The following is a 21,092-nucleotide window of genomic DNA, read 5'->3' as shown; positions in this document are numbered from 1 at the left end:
TATAATCCCCCAACAAGCCATATGGAACCATATTTCCATCCCATACAGTACCAGTCGGCTGTTATGCGTCTTTTTTGTAGGAACTAACACTCTTACAATATCTGTCACTGCCTATAGCTAGGTACTCATTAACACATGAGTTGAGAGTGACTTACCACGTCAATCTAATATCATGTTATGGTGGACCCTGATGTTGAAAATCAGATCAGAAGTTGAAATGTTCAGAAATATGAAATTTTACATTTTAGCTCTTTTAGAATTTATATTATTTTTCAAATTTAACAAATGAAACACTATAATTTGTTGGCACAAGCCTCATATTTCAAGCTTTAAATTCATTTTTAATCATCTGAACCGTCCCGACATAATACCGTTTTGAGGTGATGAACCACATATTTTGATGATTTTGTTTGTCTGAGCCAAAAGTAGCAATGTAGAAGTTTGAAGCACTAAGCCCTTGTAAGGTCAACGTTTAAGAAAATAAAGAACTAAAGAATGCACGAAAAGTCAATTTTAGAAGGATGACTAGACATTTTCTTCCAGATTCTGAACGACTGTTAAACATCACAATCTGAAGCAGACATTGGCAGAGAAAATACGTTATATCTTATTTATAGATCCTTTTTAGACAATCTCTGAAGCATATTTGTTTTCCTATGTGATCGTCGCTTTTAACTGCTGCTGAACAGTAGGATCTATGCACTTTCTTTTGACTGTTCCATTGTCTTCGCTTTTACTGCGTCGAATTTTCATATAAGTACAATCCCTTCAGACATACAAATAACGGCTTCTTTCAAGATCTTGCTGCGATTAAAAACTTGACCAGAATCCAAAACTGAAGAATCCAATAATCCTATAATAGATAAAGATATAAACTCTTTTTTGTCTCTATTAAAATACGGGTCAGATAAAAAGTGGTAAAATCTGCAAGATTGATGATGTAGTGCGCAAACAAATGATTTATTGTGTAATATTCCACCCCTTTCCCTAAATAGTAACGCGTAATGATATTATGTTTACAATAATGATTTGTGACGTCAGATTATAAAGGGTAAATTTAACTAAAAATCAGATTATTTAAAAAGAAGTTAGGCCTATCATTTAAATGATTTTGAAGATGTCTTTTATTCAAAGAGGAGGAAATAGGATCGATTGAAGGGGAGAATAAATGATTTCATACACTCTTTCGTTTTGGAATTCGAACTTTGTTCCCAACGCGCACTCACAAGCTCGTGCATACAGCAGTCGGGAACACGTCTGGAATTCCAAAAAGCAAGAGTGAAAGAATCGTATTTCAATTTTACCAATGCATTGTATTTTCTTTAATTTTTCTACATGTGAAAATAAGGTGTCATACTCGACACCGTTACTTGTTGACCTCGAGAAAAGAGCTCGTAAACTCGGACTTCCCTCTCTGGTCAATATAATTCCTGTCATCGGCCAAAAATCGTATATCAATATTCGAATTGTCGAGTTTTGTGAGGGGTCAGGATGAAAAAGTATCAATGTCAAGGGCAATGAAATCCATTCTCCAATTTCTTATAGAGGGTCGGATTAATTGACATCAGAGTGACTGGAGATTGGGTCGTCTGTGCGAAAGTAAAGAAACAATAATATAAAGCTGTCGGCCAAACGAGAAAAAATGGGTGGCAGTCTGAGCAGTTTTAGCAATTCCTTTGGGATGTGGATGTGTCGTAAATTCGAAAAAAAACGCATTTTTAGTTCGGCCAGAAAACGTTTACCTCAGATATTGGTGGAATAAGATGACTCCAAACTCATCAAAAAGTAAAAGTGTCTAGTTTAAGGCTTTTAAAGATGTTCTGTGGAAGATTTATGATTAAAATAATTTGATTATTTTGAGGGTAATCGGTGCATCAATATACTATAAGATGTTTTTTTTCTGAACAAAATGAAAAAATGCGTTTTGTCATTGCGCAGTAGATCGGAGGAAGTGGAAATTGATATTCTGTTTGCGTTAATCTTCGGACTATAAATTTTGTTGTCGTGATCCGGTCGCCATGATAATGATACTGGGGTCTTATGTGAAACCCGAAAGGTGACACGGAAGTGATTGCTTTACGGGTAAAGGATTTGGTATTGTTCATCTTATTCAAATTAAATTCGCGGCTGAGCGTGGGTTGAATTAAACGTAGAATTTTTAAGAGTTTAGAGAAGAGAGAATATAATAGAATATTCCCTGTTGAGATTTCTTAGTATAGTTCATCTGTTTTATTCTATTTCCATTCTTTTTCTTCTTTTTTTTGCGCTTCCTTCTATCTCTGAGTTCCTTGTGAAGTAATCAATGTCCGAATTAACCACTTAAACAAAGTAACTTATTCATTACGTCATGCGCATATAATTGTTGGATGGATTATCATAATCCCTCCGGAAGTGACATAGTGTCTGAAGATTAAGAAGTCGCACCAAAAGACTCAGTTATTTCCTGTAGCTTTACAGTCTTCGATTGCCTGATTACATTAATCTAAATTGTCCTCTTGTAAGTTCCCTTAAATGTGGTAGCGTTTCCTCAAGGAAAAATGTTGCTCCGATAAATTTTTAATATTTTGAGAATGATCAGTCACCTTTGTGAGTTATTTTTCTGTTTTTATTCAAATGAAATAACAGCTATTAAATTCATCAGACTTGATTGGTTCGACGCTTAAGAAGCATAATTCCCGGTTCAGGCAAAGTTACCTCATTTGATATTTTATGATTATTGGATAGTAAATAAACATCATAGTAAGTATATTTAAACTGTAAATTTTGATGTTTTTGTCTCTTTTCCAGGTGTGAGATTCGATCAGGTCCTGAATACGTCATCAGGTATTTCAAATTTTACAACTCAACATTCCATTCGACAGTCTATCACTACTCAGATCCCGATTGCAACCAACCGTTGTACGCCATTGAGTCACGTGGTACCCACAAATTACAGGAGCCATCTTGGACGGTTCAAGGCGGTACAGAAGCTTCTTATGAAGTCCTCGAATCCTTTGTGATTCCTTACACCAAAAACGTTACATTTGAATTGGCCAAAAAACTAACCGTGGGTTGTAAGGACCTCCATGCGTACAAACATCTCCGACCATTTTCACGCCATATCATATATAAAGCCCCACCATTCTCAAATGAAAATGTGACATCAGATGAAATCCATGAGACTTCGAAACATACCCATTCTCACTCATTTTCGTTGTTGAAGGACGAATACAAACTTGAAAAGGACTGTTTCAAAGTTTTTAATTTCTCCCTTCATGAGCTTCAACTCGTTTTGGTGCAACAGAAAAAGCATAAGAACAAGTTCCACTCCCACCATCGACGTCGTATCCCTCACAAAATGGCGGCTGCTGCAAATGCCGCCCTGGCCAATGAGACCTTCAAAGAACTTCACGTGACCAGAGAACTCTTGCTGGGTGCTGTCCATTCTAGACCCAGTAAACGACTAAAACATCGACCTAGCAGTTTTCAAACCCCACTAAAGGATGGGAAGGTAAGAATGACCTTTTCATTCCTTGTTTAAACTTTATGACATCCTGCAAAAATTTGATTCGATCAGATTTGTGCCTTTTTTTTTCGGGGGGGGGGGGGGGGGGGGGGGGGGGGCATTCAGCCTTTACGGCAGATTTTTGGTTCAAATCTTAAAGAATTTTTCAAAAGGCAATTGTGAATTTTTCCCTGGCAATGTTTTAATATCAATGCAGTGAAAAAATAATGGCTTTCGCTGTGGTTTAGAGATGCGGTCTTAGACTCACAACATAACCTACTTTAATATGGTCCGAAGAAGGATGTGGCACATCAGTAGACCCTGAAGAAATACATTTCCCACACATTTTTCTTGTCTTATTGAGATGGATGTTACGTCTGGAGGTGCTTTCTCATTGTCCGAAAATTTCATTAACATCTTACTGTCCGCATTTATGAATGTATACGTTTTTCCACCATTGGGCGGTTTCTTTCAATATAAGAGCATTGTAGAAAAGCATTATTTAGAGACCATTATCATGTTTAACCTGATTCAAGATAAAAGTAAGCACGAGGGTAAATTTGTGGTACTCTAGCTATTTGCATTTTAAAAAATATAAAAAACACATCTATATTTCTGTCCTTCGGCTTAGTCTAGTGAACTTTTCTACAGACCAATCCCCTCTAAATGTGCTTAAGGCGATTAAAAAGTGAAACAGCATTTGAACTGAACATGCAGAGCAAGACATGCCATCTGTTTGTTTGTTTGCTTGTTTTATGGGTTTTACAGCGTTTGCAACACTAGTAGGTCAATTTTCAGCGCCAGTAAAAAGGAAGAGGAAAAGTTGTATATCTGAAATTAAAAGCACCAAAGAAAAACCAAGACAAAGACTGATTCAACTACATAGGGAACAAACAGGAGTGGGGAGGGAACAAGCGCAAGGACAGGGCAAGAAAAAACGCCTATTATTAGACATAAAAAACACACCATGGGAGGCTAGAAGACCCCATCCAGACATACCGTCTGTAAAGCGCTATGATAACATTTTCTTTCCGACAGAGATTACACTGTTTCCGGCCGGCTATTTCTGAGTATGGCGGGTAATTTTCTCAAATTTTTACGCCATACTTGTCAGAAATAAATAGTGTAGCTTTCTTCAAAGAGCATTTCCACATCTTTTTTTTTTAATGACTTAACTTTGTACTGCCCACAGAGGGACTCGAACCCAGGACCATAGGTTACAAACCGAGTGTCAAACCACAAGACCATAAAGAATCACAACCAATAAAACACATAAAAAACCTATCTGCGTGTTAAATTGAAATTTATTTGAAAGATTTCTTTTCATTCGACCCTTTCACTTGAAAAAGCCCCACGATTCATGCCGAGTCTTATACAAGGAAAGAATTTCTACAATCCAGAAATCAAATAAAGACCATTCCACAGGTTTCATTTCTGAAGCTTTAGGGAAATTCAACTGATAATCAACTGAAAATCATCTTTTTTTTTTTCTTTTTCAATTTGGCCAAAACATTTTGCTTGATAAATGAGTACAACACCCGACTTTTAAAAATCCTTAAACCTGAAACATTTTAAGTTAGTTGTAAGACTTTTTTAAAGTTGGGGGTTATTATAATCAACTGATAGATGAATTAATGTTGTCTGGCCAGATTAAAAAGGCGTTCTGTCATAGTATGGCTGTATTTACTTTATCTGTAATTACGCCGTCGGGTATAAGACGTCGGAATATCTCCTCGGTCTTACTGTATACGACTGGAATAAACAACGACTTTGTAAGTCACCATCTAACTAAACAACACGGAATCATTTAAACAGACGTTTAACAAAGCAATCTTTATGTGGGGACGATTCTTTTAACTAGATAGTAAACATCCGTACTTTCGAAAAATACGCGTCGTATTTCATGCAGGAAACTATAACAGAGATCAGTGTTTGATGCAGGAAGAAGTAAAAAGAAGCGAAAAAATAAGCAAGTTGTATTCTAATTATAATTCTCAATTAGATTAGAAATAGGCTTCAACAGTCGTGACATCCTTTCCCTCGTCATGACGCATAGTAACATAGTAACTGGTTCTAAACTATCGGAACAATGGCGGACGGGCATAACAGTGCATCCAGAAGAGAAAAACATTATAAATCTGATCATGTTTTGACTTTTATATATTTCTGATCACATAACATGTGAAAAATTTCTAACCAGCATCAATAATTAAAAGTACCGATTTTCTTTGTTTAGAACCAAGCCTCTCTTTGCTGGGCGGATGTGACATCAGACTAATGAATCCTGTTGACAATATAGAAGCAAATTAAATGCAAATTGATAGGGTTCTTTAAACAGTAAAATATCCTTCTCTGGAAAGACAAGTAGTTAAAAATTTGGCCAGATTACTTGTCCTTTAAATATCATTCGATATAAATGACCCTAATCTTGGCAAAACTTCTCACACATGGGATTCGCAAATCGGGGACTTCGGCGAAGTCCCCGGTTTAAGAGTTTTTGCCAAGATGAGGGTGATTTAGATCGAATGATATTATTTGAAGGACGAGTTTTCCAGCCAATTTTTTAAAAACGTATTTCTCCATAATACAGCAATTGGTGAAAGCAATTGACGAGGAAGGCAAACTATTTAATGAACGAATGGTATAATTTTACCAAGCTCAAGTCTTATTCCATCATATAAACGAGGAGTCGGCCTCTAAAACCTGCTCCGTCTCTTTTTCATTTCATCATTCACAGAAATCTGTCATTTATTTAGGAACTCAAAGAAGTAAATACGTGTCTTATTTGTCTCATAGAACTTAATCCTAAGTGTTTGAAAATTCAAATTTGTCCTTATGATTTTATGGAGACAAATGGATTCTGGATCAGAGATGGCGTTTTTTTTTTGTGTTTTTTTTTTTTTTGGCGTAGCGTATTTAATCCTCTTCGGGCCTTGTGGCACATAGGGCATCCACCAGACATCTCCATTTTTTGCGATCGGCTGCTTTTGCGGTGGCTGTATTCCAGGACAGGTCTGCTTCTTTTAATTCTTTTTCCATGGTCCTTCGCCAGATTTCTTTGGGTCTTCTCCGCTTTCTCTTCCATTCTTTTTTTTTTTTTTTGAGGGGGGGGGGGGGGGGGGGGGGGGGGTGGTATTCTTAGACAAGATTCGAAAATTTCTACAAATATTGCAATGACCACATGTATCAAAAAGTGCAGAAACCTATTCCGGGAAAACCAATAACAACCTTACCCGCCTGGCCCAACCAGGATCTAAGGACATTGGAAGATCAGCAGCTAAATCCCAGCACCATTGAGGATCTGCAGGCACTGCAGACAATTGCTGCGGATCGGCAACGTTGGTTAGATCTAAAGCACGACCTAGTTGGAGGCAGCAGCTTCTGATGGTTCTCACACTATTATGTTATGACGATCTATCCAGGACGCAAATTCATTACTGCACTCGTGTACCGTCGCAAACCCTCCCAGAAGCTTCGTCACATTGCACCGTTTAACTAGATGCTCTGCGGTTTCGGGCTCTTGACCACAACGGGCACTTCTTGGACAGGCGGCAGCAGCTTCTAATGGAGATCACACTATTATGTTATGACGATCGACCCAATCTGCAAATTCTTTAACGCACTCGTGCACATTCGCAAACCCGCCCGGAAGCTTCGTCACAACAAACCGTTCAACTAGATGCTCTGAGAGTTCGGGTTCTTTCCCACATCAGGTACATGTTGGACAGGTGGAAAGTCCCCACTGATGAAGCGATTTTGCCGTCAAGCAGGTTCTCGACCGAAGCCGATTCGCTCCTCTTACTGGTGGAGGGATTGAATTCGTCGACAGGCGGCAAACCCCCACTGATGAAGTGAGCGTTAAGCAGGTTCTCGAACGAATCCGATTGGCTGCCACCCAATGTCTCCTCTTGCTGGTGGAAAAGCCTGGCAACTCCTACCCCGGTTTCGAGGAAGCAGGAGGAAGCAGAGGCGTCCCAGTCCGATGTCATAGATGCGAAAGTCTCATAAGTCAGTAAGTCAATGGATTGTTTAAGAGTTACACTCATTTTCTTTACGGATGAGACTTAGCGGGTTTTGAAAGTCACTTTCTCTTATTATCATGTGACCAATTGTCTCAATTCGGTATTATGTGCGGCGATTTAGATGCTGGATGATTGAATTTATAGCCACGAATATTAGACTTGAGTTAAGTTGTTTGATTGAACAGAAATAGGATAGCAACAATCTCTCTCTCTCTCTCTCTCTCTCTCTCTCTCTCTTTCTCTTTCTCTCTCTCTCTCTCTCTATCTATCTATCTATCATCTCTATCTATCTCTCTATCTATCTATCTGTCTATCTATCTATCTATCTATCTATCTATCTATCTATCTATCTATCTATCTATCTATCTATCGGACACAAACTCTCTCTCTCTCTCTCTCTCTCTCTCTCTCTCTCTCTCTCCCTTCCTCTACATGTGTGTGTGTGTGTGTGTGTGTGTGTGTGTGTGTGTGTCTAGGCCTCTCTTGCTACCCTGTAGCCCTTTTCTCCATCCTCTAGCTTCCATCTTCCATCTCCCGCCCTCCATCTTGCATCCTCCACCGTCCTACCTTCATCCAGTGACATCTGCTAATGAAGACCGTTGAAATGCTAATGCCTGACGGCACCAGAGATATCACGTAATCATGATAGCAGCCTGGCTTCACCACATCCGTTTTGGCTTGTTGACGCGCAAATTTTCTTCCCCGCGGAAGGAATACAACGGGGAAAATAGAATTAATTAACGAATGCCCTCCAACCACGGTTCCATAATATTTCAAAAACAAAACCATAACGCTTAGTATACACAAAAGATCGGGTCCCGATAGTTAAGTTGGTAGAGAATTCGCTTCAAACGCAAAGGGACCTGGATCGATCCCGGGTGATAACCAGATTATTTTTCTGACCCCCTGCCCTGTCCACCCAACAGTGGTTGAGTAGCTGGGTCTGTTAGCTCTGGCGAAAAATTAATACTTTTGCAAAAGACTAGAGTCCCATCCAAAGGGTAGTTAACAATAGCTACTGCCCGTTTAATACATAGAAACCATGCCTTATGGCTCTGAAGGTCTATTTATACAAATGATCTGGCTGATAATATGAGAGGGGGGGGGGGTGGAGAGTTGATATGAGATTCACAATCCCAAATTGGATTTATGCAGGAGTGACATATTATGCCACGGAGTAAATTTAAAGTCATAACGACCAGAAATAGAGAAATTTAAGATTCTTCCCATAGAGAAAAGCTATAATCATTTTCCTCAGTTAAGGGTGACTTGGGCATTTCTAAAATGAGCTTGTATATAGCGCAAAATATATACTTAACGTGCTGAGCCACGCTGCTGATTATGATTTCTTGAGCCTGAGACATCATTATTACTGGCCAGGTACTTATTTCACATTTAATATTACACACTTATATATATATAGCGCCAGCATCTCATACAATATGAGCTCTAGACGCTCACGAGGAAAACGTGAGAAAAACGTGAGTGAGGAGCCCTTCACACACAGTCAATTTTGCGTCGCCTTAAACATGACAAGAATATAATATTGTATTTATTTATTCGAGTCTCATCCATGCTAAAAAGACGTTGTAGTTTTATACACCTCTTGTCAATTAAGAGTTTGAAAACCGGTAAGGTCAAGAACAGAAGAAGGATTAGGACATGATATTTAGAGAAGGATCTTTTGCAACCAAAGTGTACCATGGATATCCGATTAGACTTGTCTCCAGAAGATGGAGAAGGAGATTGGGAAAATATCAAGATGATTATTAAAGGATGACATTTATAGATACGGGTCGGTCTCATCCGACCTTTTACTTCACCAACGAAGAATACGTCAACACGTATTTAAAGTGCATGTCCACAGAAATAGCTCTCAGCATTTTTGAAGGGTCTCTTATGACTGTAAAATAGACGAAGGTTCCTCACACTTTATAAGACATAATATGAAGACGTCAACGGGGGTTTATAGCATATGTCCACCGAAATAGCTTTAACATTTGACCATTGGCTAGGGTGTAACTTTAAAAAGAAAATTATTCCCCCCTGATTTTCAAGACCTAAGGCATTGTAACACGTACTCGTATTTGTAGTGGATGTCCACAGAAACCAATAGTAACATATTCACTCACCCAGTCACTCACATATTTATTTATTTCTTTACAATTTATGGATTCACTCACTTAATCTAATCTTTATCTTATTTATTAGCTTTTCTAATCATTTTCAAATGTCGATAAAATATCGGGCAAAGACAAGCCAGGGAACATAATTTAATTTAATCTATACATAAAATAAATTTGTAACCAACCGTCTCAATCCAATATTATGTTGGGGCAAACATAATCATGAACTATGAAACCTATAAAATAAAAAAAAGAACAATGATAAGAAGGAACGTTGTTTATCAAATTTACTTAAATCTCAAATATATTCTAACGGTTTTACTTGGCATTCAACCCTTTGAATGTAGTTTACTCCTATATAATACCGAATTGAGGCGGTTGGTCACATTTGTGACCAAAATGAAATAATTGTTATAAGGGCATTTAATACATGGAATATATTATGATCAGATCAGGGAATTTTCACATCTACCTCAATTTTCTTCACAATGTATTCAAGGGCCTTTTGACATAAGCTACCTTTACTATTATACGTTACGGCGTTTTGCCATCGTACGACGAATTCTTTTTGATCAGATATTTGAATATGAACACTTTGCGTCAATCGATTTAAATTAGGACGAATCTACAACTTAGTCACGCCATCATATTTCTATACGGTTGGATAATTAATTCCTCAATTTTAGATGGGGTCGTTTGACCTGCTTTGGTGGACAGAAGGTAACCTGCTGTGAGTTCTACCCCCCCCCCCTTCCCCCTTGGCATACACTCTCACACCTGGGACTCCGCTAAGTCCAAGGTTTGAGAGTTTTTTTACCAAGATGAGGGTCATTCAAATCGATCGATATGTGTATAACGAGTTTTTTTTTGGCCAACATTTTAAATACGAGTTTTTTCCAGAGTTCGGATTTAACTGGTTAATTATGTATCATACGATTCTTACACTCTTGCTTTTTGGAAAGATGGGACGTTTTCCCAACCGCTGCACGAGCTTGCGAGTGCTTGTTGGGAACAAAGTTCGAAGTCCAAAACGCAAGTGTAAAAAAGTCATTTATTCTACCCCTCAGCCAATTCCTATTGCGTCATCTTTGAATAAAAGACATCATCAAAAACATTCAAATTTTATTTCTTTTCAAATAATCTGATTTTTAGTGAAATTTACGATTGATAATCTGATGTCACTACTTATTATTGTAAACATGATGTAATTAGGCGTTATTATTTTGGGAGAGGTGTGGAATAAAACTGATTTTCTCATTTATCTAAATTTGATAAGGTGAGCATGACAGTTTCAATGGTATTCGTCATTGAAATCAATTGATCTATTGGATATTTTTCCATTCTCGTTTGTGTGTGTATCACTTATAAAAACTTCGTGAGCTCGAGTTTGCGGCCAAACTAGTCTATAAAAAATAGATGTACTCGCCTCGGAGAAAATCGTGCTTAGAACAAAGCAAGAATTGAGAACGTTTATTGACCAGAAGATAAGGAAAAATGTATTCACTCAAAAGGAGATTATCTAGTGTTTGTACGATCGTGACGCAGGATGCAGAGGGATCTGTTCTGGATGAAACTTGAGATAAGCATTGTTTACCCAAACTAAATCCATGTGTGCAGCTTGTGGTCTTGTGTTATGACACTCGCCTCCGGACCGTTAAGTCCCGCGTTCGAGTCAAGCTCTAATCAGTGCAAAGTTGAGTCGTTGGAAAAGGCTCTTTACTCACATTTTCTCAACGTACTCAAGTGTAAAACGAGTAACTGTCCGTTAACAGCGTTGTTTCTGTCCCCAAAAAAATGTAAAATCTCCTGGGGCTCAAAACTCTTTTTCGGCCTATAACAAAAAATACTAAAAACGTTATTACATCGCGTTAAATACGAGAAGAAAGCAGAGGTGCGAGTATATATAACAATGCATGTTAATTCAAGCCCATTATTGCGCAATCAACTCTAGGGGTAGTCAATTCATTACACTCTATGAACCTCATGCGGGCAAATATAAAGTCAAAATTAGGGGTTTGAACCCAAAAGGTTCCGTGTTTGGTATGTTATTATCTTTGAAGCTGTTACATTCATTTTCTACATTACTTTTACCAGTCATCCGCTTCAAGTATCTTTGTATTAACTTTGGCGGTTATCAAATTTATTTAATTAGCCGTGGCCTGACTTGTTCTCATTTGCAGGTCTGATAACCCAAATTGTTATGGCTGGTCTCATTGTTGTAGATTAAATACTTTTAAACCAACGCAAAATTAAATATTATTCATTACAACAATTGTTAATTCGAGCTCATAATTGAGTTTACTTATCAGACCTGGCCGTAGCCAACTTATTGCACTCTGTGAACCTTTCCTTATCTACCAAAGTCAGTTATCTTCGTCCATAGGTATCAGTTTTCATTTATAGATAAATACGATGATATCTTTGTCCTAATATAACTCCATTAAACTCTCCGTGTTTCCCTGAAATTTCAAAGTAAATGGATTTTTAAGGACACTTATTTAGGAGTTTTTAATTTAACTTGCTTCTATAATATTGTCAGTCTCTAATCTACTTGAAAATCATAATAAGAATACAGCTTGCTGATTATTTTAAACATTCTTTGCTGCATCAAATACTGACCTACATGAAATACGACACGTTGACCGTTGTTATGCTTCGCTGCATCAAATCTAGGGTAGATCGAGTTTATAGCACAGTATCGAGTCATTCTCTTTTAGACTGAAAAGTTCTTGATCGAATCCCGCAAGAAATCCATGGTCGGAAGAGCCAGTGGCGTAGTACCAAGTTGTCTCCCCTTTGGATTGTCAGGTCCTTGATTGAATCCAAGTCAGTTTTGATACTCTGTTGAAGTCCTATCGGAGATAAACTTTATAACAGATATCTGTTTCAGTTACTGCGACAAAAATTTGACAAAGGTGTCTCAAATATATAGAATCACATATACATTTAATCACCCTCTCCCTCTCCCCTCCCCGAAGAAAAACAATGAATAAAAATAAATGCGCTGACAACCAAAAAAAAAAAAAAAGCAGAATCAAAACCAACAACTAGATAGGCAATTAAGTCCTCGGATCCCCATAACTACAGGTACAAGATAATGTTGCTAGGTGCATCGTCTTAGTGTGTACTTGTCGACAATGACAACAGTTCATTTTTCTACATCCTGAATTTGTTCTGATAAAGAGTGAAACTCAAACTATTTATATCCTTTATTGATTTCTATCATTTCTAGCTCATCGTCATATTCCTCTTGCTCTTAAGTTAAAACTTCTAAAGGATATAATAGATCCAGCTACCCAACTATTCACTGTTATTATGGGTGGGCAGAGGTACCAATTAGTTAAAACCGCGATTGAATTTGGAGAGACCAATGAGGTGAAAAATCGAATGCTCAGCTAAATGAACTTTCAGGACCCAAATCTCTCATTTTCACCGTTTAAAAAAAAGGGGTTGAAAAAGAAGAGGGTAAAAATGGATAGACCATCTATTTACAACCGAAATATTCAACTGAAATTTCAAAAGGTAATTATTTCGGTGTCTGATATCGCTGCGTGATCTTTAAAGTGGTCCCAATTTGAAATGGATATATCTCCTCACGTCTACGTCTCTGAATGTACCAATGGTTTTGAAATTGTCCTTTTCCTGACACATTTCTTTGAGGCTTTGAAACCTACCAAGATTGATGGCCTAGTATATCACCAGTACTCCCGTACACTGACAAAACACATTTTTGTCATTTGTGACCCGTTGCCTTTAAACGGTTTAATCTGGTGCCAAAAATGTGGTTTTATTAGAAGAATATACTAAAAATGTGAGAATTGAATTTTTTGTCACTTTAAGAAACTTGTCGATCTGTCTTCAGTACTTTTTTTTAATACGTTTGATATTTAAGACCATAAATCAATTTTCATTTTCTAAATCACCCGGCCTTGATACCAGCTTAAAGCGGCTGTGTATGGCTTGGCTAAAAAAATAGATTAATCCAAATATCTATAGATTGAAATGACTCACACCTCGTCAAAAAATCTTCAGCCTGTGACTCCTTAAGAACTTATATAAAGTATTTGGTTTAAGATTCTTACACAAGCTTAGAGCCTATTTAATCAATTGAGTTATGAAGTAAAAAGATTGTTACCAAAATTAGAAAAAAAATGATATTTTGTCAAAGTAAGGCACATTACTATTTATTATCACTTTCTTTATTTAATCCTTTTTACTCGGGATTAGATCTTACTTTATCTTGACATTAGTAACCCACCGCATCTAAACAGTCTGTGTTTAGGTAATTTAGATGCTAAAAACATGATTTCTTGTCAGAAATATAACATTTGACTAAAGTTTATTTGTCTTATAGAGGAGACAAACAAGTATTTTTATAGTGACAAAAATCAAAATTTCCCATTTCTTCTTATTTATACTTTAAAATATTCTTAGCATATTATGTTTCATTTTGACCGGCCGTAGTTTTATCCGGGCGGAAAATGGAAGAAATTGTTATTTGCAAGAAATATGATGCTGCTGTTAAAAGGTATAACCGTTTGAAGACATGAAAACATGAATAGGTTTTGAGAAAATGAAAGTGTCTCGTCCGTCATGATATATTGTATTCATTTCAAACTACTTTTATTTGAAGAAAGCTTTCTCAACTTCTGATGTGGTTTCTGGTCAAAACAAAATCGTGAGCTTATAAAGAGCGCAATATTCATAAATTGTACTCAACACTTTTTACAAGTCACAAGAAACACATAAGTTATGGACAATTCGTGATATCTGTAAAGCACTATCAAACCGGCGGTATCACTGGTCAAGTACTCGTTTACACTAAAGTAAAGTGAGGAAATGTGAGTAAGAAATGTTTCCTGAAATGAATGCCTCCATTTATTAGTTTTAAAAAATGACTTTTTTGTTCCTCCAATTCACAACACTTTAATGTCCTAATTTTGATCATTTTAACTTCAAACTCAATGTTTAACATTCAGTTCATTTCGAAACAACTAGTGGAGAACCCGCAACATTTGCAGGGAAATAAAGACGGTAACGAAACGGCACTCATCAATTTTAATTATTAACATAGATCGAGACGAATATTTAGAGCTATCAATAATTAATATCGGTCGGCAACATACTGTAGGTGCTCGCAAATCAGATGGTAATTCACAACATCAATTAAATGACCGATCATTATGCCGTAGCAGATTTTACAAATAATCATTTGAATCAACGGGTGATAAAACTGTCTTTAACATAGAAAAGGTTTGTAAGTTACGCGTATATAAATATGTTAAAAATAGTTGTATAATTTTTAGATTTGCCAGTAATTTTGTGTTTGTTGGCAAAAATTTAACAATGGCTGTACGGAATAAATTTGAGCCCCAACCCTATTTCTTAAAGAATAGATACCAGATTGACGAATTGGGTCACATAAATTTGCTCATGTATCAATTTACAACAACAGGCGTATAATGGTATTTGGAGATTTATTGGGGCCCAACGATACATCTTTTTTTAAAGTCTTGTCTTAATATTATTCATTCAATCTTAAAATTTCTGTTTTAACTAAGGTATCTTTCTGGCGGTACGTAGTAAAAGCAATAGATCATCTATTTCAAGTAACTTGTCACTCTGGTGTTTGATGATTCGGGATTGAAATATCATTGCTTTAGAAAACCTCACAATACTTAAATATTATATTAATGATTGGATATAAATCACTGTCGATGAATGGTTGGATAGGGAAACGTTGTCAATTGAAGACGTACCCGTGACATTGCTTAAATAGTAATGTATTCATAATGTGCATATGATAAGGTAAACGAGGAAGAGAGAGAGAGAGAGAGAGAGAGAGAGAGAGAGAGAGAGAGAGAGAGAGAGAGAGAGAGAGATTTGATTTATCGTGATTTTAAAAAGATTTATGCTTTGCGATCATCAAGAGGTCAAAGTTCAACATTCTGTAAAATATCTAGACTGTGTTCCCAATAATATGTCATGAACGTGAACTCCCGTAGGAAAAAAAAATAGACTATAACACAAAACTGGGTGTATGTGATCAGTGATAAATTAAAGAGGGTTTGTTGTTTCTTTGTTTGCTTGTTTGGCCTTTTTTTTTTGGGGGGGGGTTGTTTGTTTGTTTGTTTATTTGTTTTGTTTGTTGTTGTTTTGTTTTGTTTTTGTTTTTTTTTTGTTTTGTTTTGGTTTGTTTTTATTTTTTTTTTGTTCTTTTTTGTTTTTTTTTTATTTTTGCTTTTTTAGGGGGGGGAGGGGGGGGGGGAAGGGCTGATACCTCGTGGAGAATAGATGTTGAGGAGTTTGTTACAATTGTCGTTCACAGTTCGATGTCTTAATTGAGCTAAAACAAAAGCTATAGATAACAATAATGAAACAGAATAACAGAGTAACACAGTGTAACACAGATGATGTTGACGTTTCGGGTTTCTCATTTGTCAACAACACACATTTGACTAAAACACTAAAGACGTCTTTAGCAGTGCCCTATCCACAGGCAGCAACCAACAGCTATTGTCCATTTAAGCTATAAATAGAGCTATAAGTTCCGGCTAAACAAACCTTGTGGCTATGATTTTTTTTCCGACGAACGTGGCAAAATGCAAACATTTGTATCTTCTTAGTTTGTTCTACCTACTGGGCAATGTGAAGACAATGGGTTTATGCTGAATTCTGAAGCAACGATGTAATATGTTAATGTTTTTTTCATTCATTTTGAAATTCCATCTATTTGGTTTGTCAAGTTATTTTTACATTATCTGTGCTCTAAAGGATATGGTAGGGTAACAGTTCTCTAAACATTTATAAATACTTCTTTGAACGATTTCTATGGCTTTAATTCGAGAACCATCTTAACAAGTGTGTTATACATAGTCTTTTGTTTAACATTTACCTTTCTTACTTAAATATTAGTGTGAGTTTGTTTACAGGGGGATTACATACACATTTTAAATTGGATGGATTACGAGAATTAAATCGGGACGCATCGGGGGGGGGGGGGGGGATGGAGAGGGGGGTTGGAGTCCTTTTGTTTTGTGTGTTTTGTTTTGTAATGTCCTGTTGGGTGTTTTGGGGCCGGGGCTTTGAAACTGTTTTTTTTTTAAATAATTTTCGTTTCCAGTCAAACTGCCTTTACTTGAATAGCGCATTACCCTTAAAGGTTTTGTCCGGATCGAAATTTACTTATATGCAGATCTGACATCCGAACCCAATTTTGGGCCCAGTTTAATATCGAGCGATGGAATGAAAATTTTGCTTCATTTTTGATATTTCCATTACAACAGTGAGTCCATAAGAAATTGGATTGTCAGACCTGGAAACAAGTGTACGGATCACTGAATATTCGCTAGATGCATACTGTGATTTAAAGTTAATAATAATCACCACCATCATCATCATCATCATCATAATCATCATCATCATCATCATCATCATCATCATCATCATCATCGTTATCCTCCTCATCATCATCATCATCATCATCATCATCATCATCATCATCGTTATCCTCATCATCATCATCATTATCATCATCATCAATAATTTTTTTTCAAAATTTCAATCTCATCAATATGTGCCTAAATGTTATCAGTCTACGAACAAACTCCTTAAAATTAACAAACTAAACGTTTATCTTTACGTCATTATTTCACTAATCAGATACGGTTTGTAAATATTTCCAAAATGTTCTAATGAGGAACGATGTCGCTGAAAAGTTGTATTAAATAAAAGACCAATTTAGCCCAGCAAATGTTTTATATCAGCGCAGAGTATCCGGAATGCGATTAGACGATTTCACATGTCCAACTATTCGTTCCATTATCGGGAAATCGGATATAAAGCATTCTTATCTGACATGGTGTTTGTCGGCCGAAACAAGAGTGGATATTGGATCGTTTCGTGTAACAATCTATCTTCATCATTACAGGTGAGACATTCCGGATTAAAGTCATGTCTTAACTGGCATCGAGTTTGCTCTGATGTGTTGAATAAAGTAGTCAGCCAAAGCATCTTTTGTTTTCTTACGTCTTCTATCTGTGCTGAATTTATCCTAATTTTTAATGTTAGCGGCATATATTGCTTTAATTACATAGGTACACATAGTATATCGCAAAGCACTTTACGTCAAATCTAACAGACGGAACTACCCGATTACTGCTGGATGGACAGGGGGTCGGTAAAAATATAGACTTCGTTCGAATCGAGCAATGTCTCTTTACGTGTGAGGCACGTGCTCTAGGAACTGAGCTATCAGAACTCCGAAGCTACTGACATAATTGCTGAGTTATTGGTTACGGATCTGTAGGTTTCGATGTGTTTTTTCATGATCTCTATCTTTGAGCTATCATTCCAAAGTTCTTTGCGGCCATTTGTTAAAAATATGTCGCCCTTGAAAAATAATTTTAAAATAGTAACGATTTTAAACACGATGGTGTCGAACATATCGTTGTATTAATATGATGTTATATCTTTATCTTGTGCGTTAAGTGTTTATGACTGGTTGAAATTTGGGGATAAGGGTAAATTAATTGGTTTGTATATCAATTTTCTTTATATTTCTTATTCATATCAAGTTTGAGAGATCAGCCGCAGTGCAGTTCCGCAAAGTTAGTTTGAACAAGATCACTTGCTCAGAGTCATGCAGCGCGGCGGAAAGTCGAACTTGGTACTTTTAAGGTACGAAGTAAATGCATTATCCGCTTGAGATTGAGCATTTAAAAAAATAAAGCTAGATCCACTAAACGCGCTTTACAAGGGGTCCCTGGCTGCCATGGTCTCAAGTGAGTAAAGAGCTACTCGACTATGCATAAAGATATGTAGAATGAGGCCCCAGAATTTACTAGTTACTATAAATGAAAAACAATTAACGATTTGTTTAAGATGAAATAAAAAGAAAGATAAAATTTAATTAAAAGAGATAAATAGTGATTGTGGCAGTTACAAATAGAAATGTGAATATATTACGTAACTTATGACGATATAATGTCGGGTTCGTAAGGTTACGTTTCCAGGCAGTTGAAAGGCTTGGATAATATATTCCTCCGATAACAGGCTCAGGCTCGTAAAGTTCCACTTCCAGGCAATTGGGAAGGGGTTATGCAGATGTTTCTTCGGCAGCGGGCTCAGGTTTGATCCTTGAGGATTATACAGTCAAAGGTAAAAGCTCCGGCGTCTTGATGGTGGAGATAAAATATCCACAAAGTACCAAAAGATAAAAATCTTCAAATATATATGAGGAATGGAGCGGCTGGCCGCCCGGCATAGATTGTAGAGAGAAGTGAGTGTAGAATGTTAGACCTATCAGCTTTTATAATAAGTGGATACGTGACAGAATGTAGAACGAAAAGTATTCACTAATTATAAATTAATTCGAGGGAAGGCTATAAAAGGAAAGACGATCTAATATTAGAAGGTAAAGTTTATCTAAGCCTACCGAAATATAACTGGAGTGAGATGAATTCAGTTCTTAATAAAATAAAATTTAATAAGATAATAGTGAACAACCTTTACTGTGACACTGGCCAACAACAGCAACACTTAAAGTGTAGAACGAAACATGACACCTGTTAGGAAATATTACATTTTTTCCCTACAGACACAAGGCTGTTAACGACTAGGTACTCATTTTACACATGTGTACGGTGAGAGAATGTGAGTAAATAGCCTTTTCCAGGGAGTCAATTGTGCGCTGAGCGAGGCCCGAACCCAGGATCTTCCGAGTGTCATACCACAAGACCAAATAACCTCTGCGACACGCTACTTGTTTGTTTGGACCGCCTCTCTTTTGTCAATGGTTCCGACTCTTTGTGTTCCTTTTGTTTTTATTTCTGTTTTTCATTATTTTTCAGACTCCTGGTTGCGGCCTTTGCTCTCGAATTGTGTCCTCCAGTGCTCTCTACCCTCCACGCCTCAGCAGTCACTCCGGAACACTTCTAAGCCTCGAGGGACAATGGGTCAGCACACGATGTGAATCAAGGCAATACGGGATGTTCCTTACTAGGTGAGATATCCCCCCCCTCTCTCTCTCTCTCTCTCTCTCTCTCTCTCTCTCTCTCTCTCTCTCTCTCTCTCTGTGTGTGTGTGTGTCTTTCTTTTTTACTTTCTTACGTTCTTTCTATCTGTCTGTCGGGTTCCAATTATTCAGTTTTTAGACTCAATTCACAAGGTCTCGGTTTTAAATCCATGTTTTTAGACCCCTCCTATTTATAAATAGTCCTTAAGTCTTGTTATGATTAAGAGGCAAATTAATTACTGATAAGGCCGCAATATTTTTAGAAAGAAAATGTCAACAAAAATAAAAACATGGCAAAGTAACGTTTTAAAATTATGGTAGTAAGCCTTTTAATATATGGTGATACATGACAATTTTGTTTATGTTTCAATGCCATTCTATCCTATACAGATGGCTAAAATTCCTACCCGACGGGACATCATGGCAGGGGCAGTACGATTACTACCACGACCCAATGTGTCAGAAACAGTCCTTCTCTCTCCTGGCCAAAGGGAGTTTCTTGGGGGGAACCAAATCCCATTTGGTGGAAGGAGCTAAGGATTTCAGTTTCAAGGTCACACGTCTGAAGATAGTCCCACACGATCAGCCCACGGCCAACAGTTTAAATCATTACAACGGAAAAGGATGCGGCAAGGCGCATGCATGGAAAGTTGGCGTGGAACAGGATGTCACCTGGACGGGAGGTTGCGTAACTTTAGGGATCAGATTGCCAAATATGGAAAGAGACATTATGAAAATGGAGATCGTTCACAGGAAGTTGCATTTATACGTAGGTCAAAGGTTACTCGACAGAAAACCTGGACCTTACAGACATGAGCGTCCAACCGCTTTCCAGGAAGCTCTGGTGAAATGTGACGATCAGAATTTGGACATGAGTGTAAACACAGCACCTGGTGGTCATTCATGGGCAGGGGGCGTGGCACTTCCGCTAGCTTCAGGTCCTGACAGTCTGATGCCCACGGGTGACAAAGGATCTGCTTCAACTTTTACTAAGAGATCTAACTTGATCGTCATTGTTGCATTGTGTTGGGTTATAGCAAAAATTGCCGGACAGACTTAAAAAATGAAAGAAATATGACGTTTTCCTGTTTGTTGTATCAGAATTGTTGGCATCATTGTTGTGTGAATTTATCTTTTCGCTGTGAAAGAAAATGTTGTTTTTTTTTCTGAGCACTACTATTAGTTCACAAAGTTATGACATTAATGATGTGAAGTAAACTTCGTTCACACTGTTAAAAGAACAGAAATCTTCTGAGATTCGTAGTTCACAAAAATAATCAATATCGGTTTTTTTTTTTCTATCAAAATCTCTAATGAGGTATAAAGGATCCCCTTTTTCATCTTCATAATTGTTTATCAAAATCCTATTTTTATCTCAAAGAGTTTAGTTTTTGCCTTCACAAAATTCTTATTATTATGAATCAATGCTTATTGTAATGCTCAAA

At 37.1% G+C, this 21,092-nt stretch overlaps 1 protein-coding gene across 1 annotated transcript in view; it reads left to right on the top strand.

The window, feature by feature from the left end:
- The window catches only part of LOC144976201 (protein APCDD1-like), a 78,378-nt gene extending 57,286 nt beyond the window's left edge, over positions 1 to 21,092 (top strand). Inside the window, exons 2-4 of the mRNA XM_078920385.1 lie at positions 2,788 to 3,490; positions 19,484 to 19,635; positions 20,038 to 21,092. Of these exons, the coding sequence (XP_078776511.1) occupies positions 2,788 to 3,490; positions 19,484 to 19,635; positions 20,038 to 20,707 (1,525 nt within the window). The 3' untranslated portion in view covers positions 20,708 to 21,092. The remainder of the gene's footprint in view (positions 1 to 2,787; positions 3,491 to 19,483; positions 19,636 to 20,037) is intronic.

This window comes from Berghia stephanieae, chromosome 7 (assembly GCF_034508935.2).
Source record: "Berghia stephanieae isolate SIO BIC M18660-M18661 chromosome 7, UCSD_Bste_1.3, whole genome shotgun sequence".
Taxonomy (NCBI): domain Eukaryota; kingdom Metazoa; phylum Mollusca; class Gastropoda; order Nudibranchia; family Aeolidiidae; genus Berghia; species Berghia stephanieae.
This window is presented reverse-complemented; position numbering and strand designations above follow the sequence as displayed.